General features: G+C 35.8%; 1 protein-coding gene across 1 annotated transcript; it reads right to left on the bottom strand.

Annotated features, from left to right (window-relative positions):
* Positions 1 to 500: 500 nt before the first annotated feature.
* On the bottom strand, positions 501 to 13450 carry LOC117315259 (heat shock 70 kDa protein 12A-like). Its single transcript, XM_033869406.1, has 4 exons — positions 13049 to 13450; positions 3262 to 3486; positions 2871 to 3030; positions 501 to 2483 (listed from the first exon to the last, which is right to left on the bottom strand). Exons 1-4 carry the CDS (start codon positions 13448 to 13450, stop codon positions 1465 to 1467), a joined length of 1806 nt encoding a protein of 601 aa, XP_033725297.1. The 3' UTR covers positions 501 to 1464.
* Positions 13451 to 13770: the final 320 nt, after the last annotated feature.

The following is a 13770-nucleotide window of genomic DNA, read 5'->3' as shown; positions in this document are numbered from 1 at the left end:
CTTCGTCTACATATGGTTAATACTTTCAGGATTTCTTTTTCGTGAACAAACTTAATAGCGATTTAAAACAAATATTAGTTTTAAAGGAATTTATTTCATATAAATATGATCACTTTTGAAAAGGAATTAAAACATATAGTCCAAGCTCGACAAATGTATTCCTACGCCGGACTTGATATAGTTCATTGAAAGATGACTCGAGTTAACTGTGGTAGGTTCATTGAGTCTGAATTGAGTGGAAATATAAATATTACATATTAGTTACAGAAATTGACCAATGCATTGAATTTACTATTACAAGATTATACCAAATATCTTGTAGTAAACATACTGGACTCTTGTGTTAATAGATGCAGATTTGTTACATAATAGTTCATTACATTAAAAACACGAATGGGTTATTATCTTTTTTATTATATGATTCCTATGTTACACTATCACTCATTGGTCCTAATGAGATCACATATGACATCAATTATTTCCTTAAAAATACCCAATGATGTTTTTTTTGTTAGTTTTTGTTTATATTGATATAAATCATGTGATAAAGTAAATGCAGACTTTAGTTTCGGACAGCCCATTGTTTTACGGACCTGTCCTGAACTATATCCCCCTCGGCCTTCGGCTTCGGGGAATATTGTCCAGGCCAGGTTCGTAAAACCATGGACGGCCCTCATCCAAAGTCTTTATTTGTATATGAGAATGATGGCATTAACAATGAGAGCTCTATATCTATGTCTTCAGGAAAGTATCCCAAATCCTAAGTCTAATTCATTGTGTAGACAATAAATACAATGTTCTGACATAAACAAAAGTGATATTTACCGCATGTATCTTTGATCTGTCAAATCATGTTTTTAAGTCAATGACAAATAGAGAATTTCGGAAGCCATCTAATGGTTATAACTTCGATATAGATATTACTATGTACAGCATAGTCTAAATATTTATGGTATCTGAAATTTTGTGCAATTATCATACTTCTACGGTAAATTTATCACAACCGAAGTACATCGAGATAGTATTTGTTAATATATATGTATGTGGCTATCAAAAAATAACTTAATTATAACTTGATATCTATTATCATAAATACCATACGTTTTATCTTGTTCATTTTATTTTATGTTCTTGATACGGTTTTACAAAGTTCTTTATAAAAGGATGGCCCTGCCATTTTTACAGGTATCGTATGGTCACCAATTCCGATAACCAGCTAAATCGGAATTCATTCGACAACTTACACTCTAGTTTGAATTTAAAGTGACTGAAGTGACGTATTAATTTAACCGTTTATTGTTATGAGACTTGTAAGGCTGGTAACACACATTAAATGGGAGTTTCTATAAGGCTCTATTTGATGTTACTGGTATCGGGGACCCTATTTCCCAAAGTCTGGTCGGTACCTCTACAGAGAGCGGTAAATACTCTAAACATTGCTGTATGTACATGTATACTGTGTTATTATCCAAGAAAGTCAAAGCTGGAGCTATATTCCAGTCCATTCGCATCGTTTTTCACGGTGATATTAAATTCTGTCTGCCCGAAGTACATGTCAACATTGTAGTTGACTTTGGGTGGCCATCCGTCCGCTGGGGGCTCAATAGTGATACAGCCAAGCCGAACACAAGGCTCTTCTGTCGTGTATTTGGGGCAGACTGACTTTGAGGCGAATACAGCAAACTCGATTGAAATGTACCGTCTGGATTCGTCTCGATGAGTGGATGTGTACGTTTTATTGCGGGTCTCCGTCAAACCCACCGTTTCTCCCTCTTTTACAATCCCACTGAATATGTTTTTACACTTTGGTTCACCGTCAATAATCGCCATATACTCGGTTCGATGATAGCCTTCTTTAAAATCCTCAGTAACCCGAATTCCATAGGTGTGTCGACAAACTCTTGAACTGATTACCAACGGTTCAAATCCAAACAGCACAGCACCGTACATTACAGCTACCTCGGCCTGAAGCGGGACTACCACGCGTTTGTCAGGGAAAGCGTCCTTTATGACTCGGTTAACATACCCGGATGTAGCAAATCCACCAACCAATAAAATCAGGTCGACCTTTCCCACTTCCGCTAGAATCGACCGAATATGGGCAACAATGTCTTCTGTGGAAGGTTGGAAAAAATTCTTGAAATCATCGTTTTCTATACTTAGTTTGTTAAAGGATGTTAAGTCTTTAACTTCCAGATTGCTCTCGGCAATAAGACGCGGGGGAAGCTCTACCTTGATATTGTAGTTGGTGTCAAACTTCAGTTTCCTTTTTTGTGTTTCGAACTCCATCGATAACTTCATCCATTCCTTCGCTCTCGTGATACGGAATTGTTCTATAAATTCTTTGCCAAACATTTTGACGACAAAGTCGTAAAACGTTTTGTCGACTGAGGTACCTCCCCAGGGTCCGCCCGACGCTTTCCAAATTTCGATCAGTCGGCCGTCCTTACTTACCTCGTGAACCGCCATGTCCACCGTTCCACCTAGTGATAAACCGATATACTGTTACCCGGGTAATATAATGGATTATGATGTTTAACACATCACTAAGTCTACTTGATGAACTTTCCCGTAACTTGAAGAATACAGACATTTTAGAAAGGGCAATTGAACAATTTAATTTAAAGCGGAAGCGATGTTTTAAACCCGATCGTCACTTACTAAAATAAAGAATAAAAACAGCACGAGAGCTGCAAAGGACCTGTATACACATATAGAGATATACATCAATGGAATTTTAATCGGAGCAAGCAAAATTGATTTCTTAAAAAAAGTTATGCTGCGATATAGTTCTGACAGGACAAATTGGCAAGGTGTGACCATCCTTTTACCGTTAAATATAGTTATGAACTGTTGTTTGATATACGTACCTCCCAGGTCGATGATCATGTATGACCCACCAGGACGAAATGCCCCAGTCACCTCTTGGTCTTGGGAGTCAGTCAAAGTGTCTAGTGGGAGGGAACGACAGTATACTGCAGCTGCTTCAGGCTCAAGGGCAATCCTAAGATCTTCTGAAGGAATTCCCGCCTAGATAGGATAATAGAGAGAAAAATCGATCATTGTAATATATATTTCAAAGCGTCGTCGAGAGTCAATTTAGCAATTATAGCATTGCTTATTGGATAATGCGCAAAGGAGATACGATTATGCTATTGAATGATCACATCAACACATCTGAAAAAAATATTTGCAATCAGCCAATCCTTACACTAGAATATGCGGTATATTAAAATACAATATTTGGTAATTACTGCTTACGTCAGTCGCAGCCTCGCGCATAAACTGTTTTGAGGGCTCAGTCCATATAGCTGGGACGGTGAGCACCCAATGGATCACTTTCTTAAGCTTAATCTTCATAGGATTTCGGTTCTCAATTTCCTCCACCAACTTCTCGCGCAAGTACCGTATGCTATCGGTGAACACCTTTTTGGCGGGAAATAGTCTTCCAGCCTCATCCGGGATTTCCAGTTCACGCTTCAACGTCTGTGAATGTAAAGACCAATTCATGAATACTGATGAATGCACATCTGGATGGCAATGATCGGATATTAACAAGCTCTAAACAAATAATTTGATTTATAGGACTGCCTAACATTTCTCGTTATGGCGTCAAATTGTAGCCATATGGACGGCAACAGATGATCATCCAAACGGTTGTTCGACCTAAAGAATCACGTTTTTAGTGATGAATAACCTATTGCTAACATAATCTCCAGTCTACAGCAAAAAAAGTCCGTTTTCTAATTTTACAAAATGGCTGTCATTTGCTGGTTTCAGATTAACCAAAAATTGTTTTTAGCGATTTGGCGCATTGAACCTGGTAGAAAACATCGGTATATGACACGCTCTAAGGTCGAATAAAATGATTTTGACGGAAGTAGGTGTATCATGTCACTACAAAAACGGCTTTTTACTGGTGGAAATGTAGCTGTTGTCCGATTTCGCTGGTGTGTCATGACACAACAGACAACATACCAGCTTCTGAGATTCATTAACGACTAGAAAAATTGGAGAAAATACGTTACATAAACATACTACAATTTTCATATTCATGAGCAATGATAATTCTACGACGTGTCGTGTATTTATTTGTTTCTATTCTCTGACAGCAGCCAATCGGATAGCTCTCCAGAGACTGTAATTTGTACCCATATATGTGTTTGTACAACTCAACTGTTCTGTATGTACTTCAGAGGAAAAGTCACGTTTGTCTGCAAAGCTCGGCAATTTATAACGACGATAAAGACCATTCTAAACAAAGATATCACACTGTTTGTTGTGAAGTTCTGCAGTATTAGTGTTAGTTGTTCGGAACAAGTGGCTATTCTCTGTACTTATTTGTCTTTGGAATTAACTTAGTGCTCACATCGCTCATACAATGTAATTCGGGTTGTACAATCTCTTTGACGAACCTTTCCCAAGTATAATACCAATATTCGCCTCGAATTAACCAAACCTAGCAATATTACATTCGGGAAAAATATTTCAATCGAATTTATTCTAGCTTTCTAGTAACACCTGCTCTCTGATACCTACCAAGGGTCAATGTGGGTGTCTTACCAGACAAAAGCAGAGAGCCAAACTGATAATGAAAAACGCAATCTTTGTTATGTGTTCGTCATTTCCTTCTTACCTCGAAGCACAGTAGTAAAGATTAGTAATGGTATGCGGTAATGAGCGCCTGTCAATTACATAAAACAGTATTTTTGTGTTTGTTTGTCAGAGTTTGGACGTTAAATCATTATACTGTATTCTATAATTAAGAAGACGCTACACTTTGGGGGAGTGATCTGCCCTTGAAGACACAGGTAACAGTGACTTTGAGCTCCGGTGTTTTGATCGTATTTCGATCAGTTAGAGAACAGATGGGGTCTCAGGATTTGGTGAGGTTTATATTGATGTGTTCAGCTATCCAAATTTATCTATTGTGAGTCGTGAACTGATACTAAACAGTCAGAAAAGACCACATTCGTATCAACTCATTACCTATAGTCACTAATAGCCAGCCATGTAAAGTTGAGTCGTGTTCATTTAATCGTAAACGCTATCGACGCTATCGATAAACCGTGCACTGACCGCATTCCTGTACTAGGGCTACACAATATATGTATATGGCTCTCCAGAGAGAACTATCGGTGCATTTTTATCATAAGTTTCTCAGGGGTCTAAGTCACGAAGATGTACTTAATGGAATAGAGAAACTGAAAATTACAGACAAAATAAAAGCAGTACAGATAACCGAGGACGGATGTGTAATTAGTTGTCAAAATGGAGACACTAAGCGTACTACACTGCTCAACGGAGTTGAAATAAAAAATCAATCGGTGAAACTTTTCGAAGTCGAGAAAACTGTAACAAATATCACAATCAAAGACGCCCCATACGAACTCGGTGACGATGCTATAGCGTCATGCATGTCTAAATACGGTCAATTCGTTCCTGTAAGTATTAGAAGGGGGACCATTCGCGGTACCAATATAGAAAACGGTACCAGGTACCTGAATATTGTAGGGTGGGTCCCTACACTCCCGATACGGGCATCGGTCGGGCGTTTTGACATACGTATGTTTGCGAACAACAATAGAACGCCATGCTTTCATTGCGAGTTGAAAGATCACCCGTCATTCAAATGTCCTAACAAACCAGTGCGTGAACAACAAAAAATGCCATTTATGTGAGAGCACTGATCATTTAGCTCGAAATTGCCCTAAAAAAGAACCTCGTCTATGTCACTACTGCAAAATGCCGGGTTACATCCAATCGGAATGTAGACAACGTGACGTGGGCCAATGCGGGGAATATGCCAACGAAGGTAGAGAAGGAAATATGGACGACACTCCCGAGTCAGATAATGGAACACTTGCTGATACAGATCCCGAAGAGAAAAATACTAATAAACCGGTATCGCTTATACTTGGTGCTTCAAACGCGAAACGTATCAAATTTAAATCAAAGAACGTTGTAAACGCGTCCGTCTGTGGTGCGTCATTAGCGGACATAGATAAAACATTAGAAAAAATCTCAAGTATACCTAAAAACTCTGACATTAAAATATCACCGTTTGCTTGGGGACAAATGATGTCACGCGTAATTAAGGTGGTACAGACCAAATTATAGTGGACCTTACAGCGGCCATAAACAAAATTGAGTGCAAATTCCCAAATGTTCCTGTTGGAATATGTGGAATCATACCCAGAAAGGGAAACGGTAAAAAGATTTCGTATTTAAACAATGTATCAGAAAATGTAAACAATTTTTGAGAACAAATATGTAGAACAAAGCCTACTCCGAGTTACTTAGGTACACCGCATCTTTTCACTGACAAACGAACAGTCATTGACCGTTTATATGATGGTTTCGATACCACAGGCGTTCATATAAGTGAACAGGGCGCCGCAAAAATCCGTAATAAACTTTCTGTATTCATGGAAACAACAGTTTGCGAACCAGTTCCAATGCTTGGCACGCCGATTAACAGACAGCGATATATGAGCGTTGCTACACCACCGTCAACAGAACGTCATCAAAGTAAGATACAAAGGCATGACAACCCCGGAACTGACACAACAGAAGATAAATAACTTGTTGTTACGTCTAATATACATGTGTTCGTAAATGACATCTATCAAAATATTAAGTATGCATGCTATTAATGTAAACTAGGTCTGTATCTATAACATCAATTAATGCCAATGGCTTAAGGAACGTCGAAAAAAGAAATGCATATTTCTATTGGTTAATCAAAAAGAAAGTAGATGCAAAACGCATTGTAGTTATAAGGATATCAACCTTTGGTCGAAAGAATGGTCTGTTTTAGGAGGAGTCAACAGTATATGGAACAATGGTACGTCAGCCTCACGAGGCGTAGCTATTCTAACAAATGCGAAAATAAAATTACGTTTGACGGAACTCAGTAGAGATTCAGATGGTCGATTACTAACATGCAATATAAAAAGTGATAATAAAGACCTATTCAAATTAGTAAACCTTTATACACCAAATAATTGTACAGAGCGTAACCAATTTGCAAGAAAAATAATAAGCAATCATGATTGTGAGAGTAGTTATATTTATGCTGGAGATTTTAATTGCACATTAAATATTCATATTGATAGATATCCACCAAAAAATACAAATGATCTTACAGCATCTAATCTCAATGTTTTTCAGGATTCTTTCCAACTGATAGATATTTGGAGACTACGCAACCATTAAAACATGAATTCACTTTCAGGAGAGGAAATTTGAAATCAAGAATCGACATGTTCCTTATATCGTCGGATATTGAAAGTGATATAATCAAAACAGAAAGTATACAGTGTGTTCATAGTGATCATGATATGATAACACTTCGAATAAATATAGATAAGACAAAAAATGGTCCGGGGACATGAAAAATGAATGTTAATACCATTAGAAACGACATCTTTAAAAATACATTTCAAGCCTTCTGGAGGCATTGGACAACAGAAAAATATCACTATAATAATTTGACAGATTGGTGGGACATGGCAAAAATTAGAATAAAAGAGATTACGATTTCTATTTCAAAGATTCTTAACAAAACGGATGGGCACATCAATGAAATGGAAAGGGAACTAAGTATACTAACAAAAACTGATAATACGGATAATGAAAAAATCAACAAGATATCTAATATTCTTAGAGAGCATTATAGCAATAAAGCAACAGGATTGAGGGTTAGAGCGAGAGTTCAGGAATTTGAAGAGAATGAACGATCAACTAAATACTTCTTTAACCTAGAAAAACAACGAGCATAAGAAAAACTCTGGCATAAAATCAAAAATTGTTGAGGATGAGTATAAAGAAGATATATACTCTATTCAGAAGGAACAGATTAGATTTTACAAACAACTCTTTACTTCTGAAGGGTGGGATAGAGAAGCTGCTAATACACTTCTGGAAAATGTAGAGAAAAAAATTTCAGACGAAAAATGTGTAAGTATGGACGAATATTTGAGAGAAGAAGAAATTATGAAAAGTATCAATGAAATAGAGGAATAAGTCTCCGGGTGAGGATGGCATAGTTGGCAGAATGGCAGAATTTTATCAAATATATTGGTATGTCATTAAGAATGAATTCTATGAACTTGTAAATGAAATATGTAGAAAAAATAAATTATCCAATTCGCAATCAAAAGGGATACTAACACGTTTGTACAAAAAAAGGAGAACGTGAAGATATAAAGAACTGGCGTCCACTTATAATGTTAAATGTAGATAATTGCCAAAACGTTGGCTAACCGTATAAAGAAAGATTCATCCGGACCAAAAGGGTTTCGTCCCGGGGAGAAATGTTGCTGATGCAAATAGATTAATACAAGATGTGTTTGATTATACTAATTTAGAGAATGAAGAGGGCGCAGTTATCTTTTTAGATCAGCAAAAAGCTTTTGATAGAGTTGAATAGGGGTGGATAGACAAATGTCTCGAACGTTTTAACTTTGGGCTAAACATGAGGGGCTGGGTACAAATGTTGTTAGTCGATGAGAAAACATGTATTAAGACAAACGGGTTTATCTCTGAATATTTTGACATATCAAGATCTGCTAGACAGGGGTGCCCAATCGCACCAATTTTGTATATTTTACAAGTAAAACCGTTAGCGTGCTCAAATCGTAAGAGTAATAACATAAAAGGATTAACACTGTCAGGTCAAATTGAAACTAAGCTAAATATGTTTCCGGATGACACCCAACTATTCATCAAAGATGAAACTTCAATAGTGGAATCATGCAAACTTTTAGGAGAATACGAAAAGGCTTCTGGGTCTAAAGTAAATTTACAAAAAAACACCGGAATTTATCTTGGAAGATGGAAAGATAATATACCTAGATTCACAGCAATAAATTGGACACGATCTAATATTAAAACACTAGGTGTCCATTATGGGCACGCAATCGATGACGATGCAATATGGAGGGAAAAAATAAAAAAGATTAATAGTTGCGTGCAAGTCTGAAAAACAAGAAATCTCTCAATGTTCAGAAAAAATGTAATTATGAAATCATTCATCGTATCTAAGATTGGTTTCGAAATAGACGTTCCTGAACAATATTTGAAAGAACTGAACTCTATCATATGGAAATTTGTATGGAATGGGAAGGTGGAAATGGTTCAACGAAACATCATCCGTTCACAAAAAGCTAATGGAGGGATGAAAATTACGGATGTTATTTTTTTTTACATTAAGTAAACAATAAAATTGATTTACAAAATTATGCAAACTGGCAAAACTACATGGAATGCAATAGGACAACACTGGCTGCAATTATTTGACCAAAGATATCAAATGAATAATTTTCTATGCAAATGTTCCGATTTAAGTTTGTTGGATCTTACACATATGCCTCAATTTTATAATAAAAAAAAATCTTTTAACAGCATGATCGACGTTTTTACGATTCAATAAACCTAGAAACAAACGGGAAATTTTGGAACAAGAATTATTTGGAAATCATATGATTGTATTTAATAGAAAACCACTCTTCTTTAGTTCCTTCTCGAAAAGTGGAATACATATGATAGAAGATTTATGGGACACGGCACAGAAACAGTTAAAACATGATCACGAAATCTATGGAAGATTGACGGATAAAAGAAATTGCATATCTGAGTTGGCAAAACTTAAATCTGCAATACCAGCAAATTATAAAAGAATATTAATAGATGATGAAATGAGGGATGAAGGTAATGTTAAACTTTTTGTGAATTCTGAATTGAATATTTTAGATCGTAACAATACAACGACCGAACATAAAAATTAAAACTTTATATAAGCATGAAGTTGAATGCCAATACCAAACCTGCTGTTCAGAACAAATGGGAAAGAATTTACCAAAAGCGGTTTTCGTGGAATAAAATCTGGCTGAATTGTTTTGATATATTAACCTGTCAAAAAATCAAAGAATTTCAATGGAAATGTTTACATCAAATATTATATACTGAAATGAAAAAAAGTAAAATTTGGAAAATGTCATTTCTGCAAAACTGAAAATGAGGATTTCCAACATTTATTCTTCAGATGTGAATATACGAAACTTGTCATAAATTATGTAGAAACCTTATTAAAGAATATCTTACCAGGGTACACCACAGAGTTACTTGATGGAGAGGAAACTGTTATGCTTGGCTATTTACATGATAATATAGGAACCGAAACTTTTGCTACATTGACAAACACTTTAATCTGAAGTATGAAATGGATAATTTGGAAATGTCGGAATGATGTAAAACACAATAAAAGACAACCAAACATAGAACTCACAAAATTGGAATTAAGGAGACAAATAAAAAATGAATTATGGTGTTATCATAAATCAAATTTAAGCAAAGTAATTCCTGTCGATATTGTTACCCAAATACATGATAAAATACACTAAGGATCGAAATTTGAAGAAATTGACTATAAATATGATATTCAAGTTATGTTATTAATGTACAACTCGAAATAAATACTAAAACATTGTGGCGAGAAAAAAAATTGCAAAAGCAAATTATAATTCCATGAAAAATATATTTTGGAAATTACATATTTAAATATATATATATAATGTGAAAGTATTTGTCTGTTTGTTATTTATATGTATGTATTTGTGCGCGTGCGCGCGTGTGGTTGTGTGTGCGCGCTTGTCTGTCTGTCCGTCCGTCCGTCCGTCTGTCTGTCTGTCTGTCTGTCTGTCTGTGTCTGTATTTTATGAGTGTAACCAACTTATAAGCAACGACAAATGAAAATACATCAATTTGTAATATTATAATTTGCTTTTCTGCAAATGAAAAAAGTCTTTGCTATTTACTCTTGAGTGGAAAAAAAGAAGACGCTACACTTCCGGAGTGTTTGGTCTCATTATTATTTACTGAGTGGGGAACTCGCTTATGATTCACATCATCAGAGACCTATATACAACGCAAACACATGTTTTCTGTTCCATGTCCTTGTATTGACTGACAAATATATCTTTTTTTTATTTAGAGAATTCTAGCAAGGGGGATAACTCATACAATACGAGTTACAAATTATCTCCCCCTAGACCACACTGTTACAATTATGTAATCTCATCACACCCATACTGCCATATACATGTACACAACATCCCCGCCCACAAAATAAAATTATGCAAACACAATTTTACCATGGGTGTAAGAGATTACAATAATAACTTGAAGTAAGCAGTTAATTAATATATCAATAACCATACGCAAACATATGAACTTTAGATGAAATTGTTTTGAATATTGCAATTTACTGTATGATACTTTCAAGTACAAAAATCAATCTCATACTATGCAATTAGATATCAAACATTCACACTTACACTTTCCATCGTGCACTATGGATCACACATACACCTTCCAGACAAAAGAGCAAAGATGAAAGAGATTTACATGCATAATAGATAGTTTTAAGATACTGGTTTAATTTGCTATAAAAGGATATCAAATTGAACAAGAGTGACATTTTACCAAGCTCAAGATTTAAAAAACATATTTAAAATGACATCAATTTAGTTTGTTCTGGCAATACTCAACTAACTGCTACTATCATTCGCAGTATCATCATGTTGCGTCATGAGACCATGTGATTAAAAGTTATAGAGTAATGAACCATAATAAAACCTACAATAATTCAACAAAATATACATTAACCTGCCAGCTTTATATCTATCCCTATCAGCCTTATCGTAGCTTTATATACGCGCTGAAAATACCTCAGCATGGCCTTATGGTTCTTCAATAAAAATCACAATATCATACAGTAATATTCTACATATATCAATTATCATAAAGTACTACAAGCATAACATCACAACAGTTCCAAAAACATTACAATGTACTGAATTATAATATTACCCGTAGCCATTCATCAACTGTATAAAGTTGGTATGATTTATGAATTATATGCTCATCCTTGAAAATGTAAACCGAATATGACATGTAATCACCGTAATATCAGCAGAGATTTCACTCTTAATTAATAGTATATTTCTGATATAATATATCTGAGAAAAACATCCACTAGTATTTGGAAAACAATGATGTTGTGCAATATAATAAGCACATGGCAAAAGAGCAATGATCATAATAATCAACATTGATAAATCAAGAGCTAGATAAGAGGTACACATTTTTGTTATATATGATATTGTTCAGTTTCTTCAAATTCACGTGATGACTGCCGCTGTTATAAAATGGTAAATTTTGCAGAAAAGTCAGTTAGTACCGATATAAGTTCACATCTAAATTCAAAGTTATGTATGGAGTTGATTAACTGGATCTCAAAACATGTTGTTAGACTGGAACATTTTTTTTAATTAAACTGTCAAACAAATAAAACAATGATCATTCCGTTATCCCCCGCCTGAGTTGGTAAAGTTTAGTTCATCGTCCACGTGCGTGGTTCGACTGGCTGATGTGTGATGGTTACACATGTGCACACGGGTGTCGACGTCAGGGACAGGATACGGAATAATTAATTATATATATACGAAGTACGAAGATATAGGCCTAACATGTACACGGCGCCGAAGGAAATCCTTTCCTTTTGGAAATGAAAACAACTGTAAGAAGTGCCGGCTTTTTTCAACTTATGATGACGTCATCGTTTAATCAGAGATATAAGACTTAGGCTGGTATTACGTCTCATCAACACACAATCCAAATGGAATATTGACAAAAGTAAAAAAAAAAAATAACGAGAAACATATATAACATGTTTCTGAAACAACCAATCACTGAAGATATTCACAAGAAAATGTTGGAAACTTCATCAGAATATAATTCTTCTTCTCTCAGAGAAGTCCAATATCACTGTTCAACTTAAAGCTTCCCGCCAGAAAAGCACATGGCGTGACGATGTCTTCAGTATAGAGTAAATAAAGTAGAGGTATGATTACTAACTTTGAGTAGTATGATTCTACGACAGTTTATATTTGTATGCAATGTATAGTGATGTTTGAATTTTACATCGAATGCACTCGCAACATGCTTTTTGTAACTTACGATATTTGAAGAGAAAATGCGTTACCATTTTGTCATGAAGTTTCATTTTGAACCTCCTGAAACAGTGCCACTCATTGTGTTGTTTTCTATCGATCAGCTCAGCGTACTTCTGCTCAGCCTCGTACCCGAAGGAGTGGAAGTTATATTCGGAATCAAACAGAGCGGTGGTTGGGGCCTTTGCGGACAAAAGCGACCCCGAGTCAGACCATCTATTGCTGAATATCTGTCGAGCCCCAGTCGACTTCTCATACTCGGTCCTGAACGTGTAGGCATACCCACAGTAGGTGCTACCGAAGTCTATCGCAGCTACAATATTTTTATCTGTCCCCGAACAAGTATTACCAGGAGCCGTTTGTCCATTCCCCTGACTATCTCCATTGGCTATCTGGCTGTCTTTCTCTTTTTCAGAACCTTTCCCATCTGCCATTTTAAAAGACAAAATGAAACCAGAAATTCCCAGTTATTGCCCCTTGAACTTTGTATTGTACATAGATCGTAGTGTAAGGTGTTTATCGCTGTTTTAATCTATGTGTATCATACTCTAGTATTATTTGATCATGTTATCTGTGCAGTCACTCGTGTAATATCTTACAAAAATGCATTACACTCCTCGCTTTGGGGAGACATCAATATTTGTTAACAAGATGCATGTTCCTCGAATACAACACTTGCCCTGCAGGTAGGGCGTAAGAATTGTACCTGCTGCCCCCATTGCATGATCGTAAGAGGCGACTAAACTTGGGATCT

This window comes from Pecten maximus, chromosome 17 (assembly GCF_902652985.1).
Source record: "Pecten maximus chromosome 17, xPecMax1.1, whole genome shotgun sequence".
NCBI lineage: Eukaryota > Metazoa > Mollusca > Bivalvia > Pectinida > Pectinidae > Pecten > Pecten maximus.
Note: the sequence above shows the minus strand (reverse complement) of the source record. Positions and strands in the feature narration are given on the sequence as shown.

Excerpts from the sequence above, each read along its gene's own strand:
- LOC117315259 (XM_033869406.1), bottom strand. The coding sequence starts at position 13,450 with ATGGCAGATGGGAAAGGTTCTGAAAAAGAGAAAGACAGCCAGATAGCC. Across the intron at positions 3,487-13,048 it reads TGAAACTTCATGACAAAATG|ACGTTGAAGCGTGAACTGGA; the intron begins GTAACGCATTTT and ends TTACATTCACAG. Across the intron at positions 3,031-3,261 it reads TGCGCGAGGCTGCGACTGAC|GCGGGAATTCCTTCAGAAGA; the intron begins GTAAGCAGTAAT and ends TATCCTATCTAG.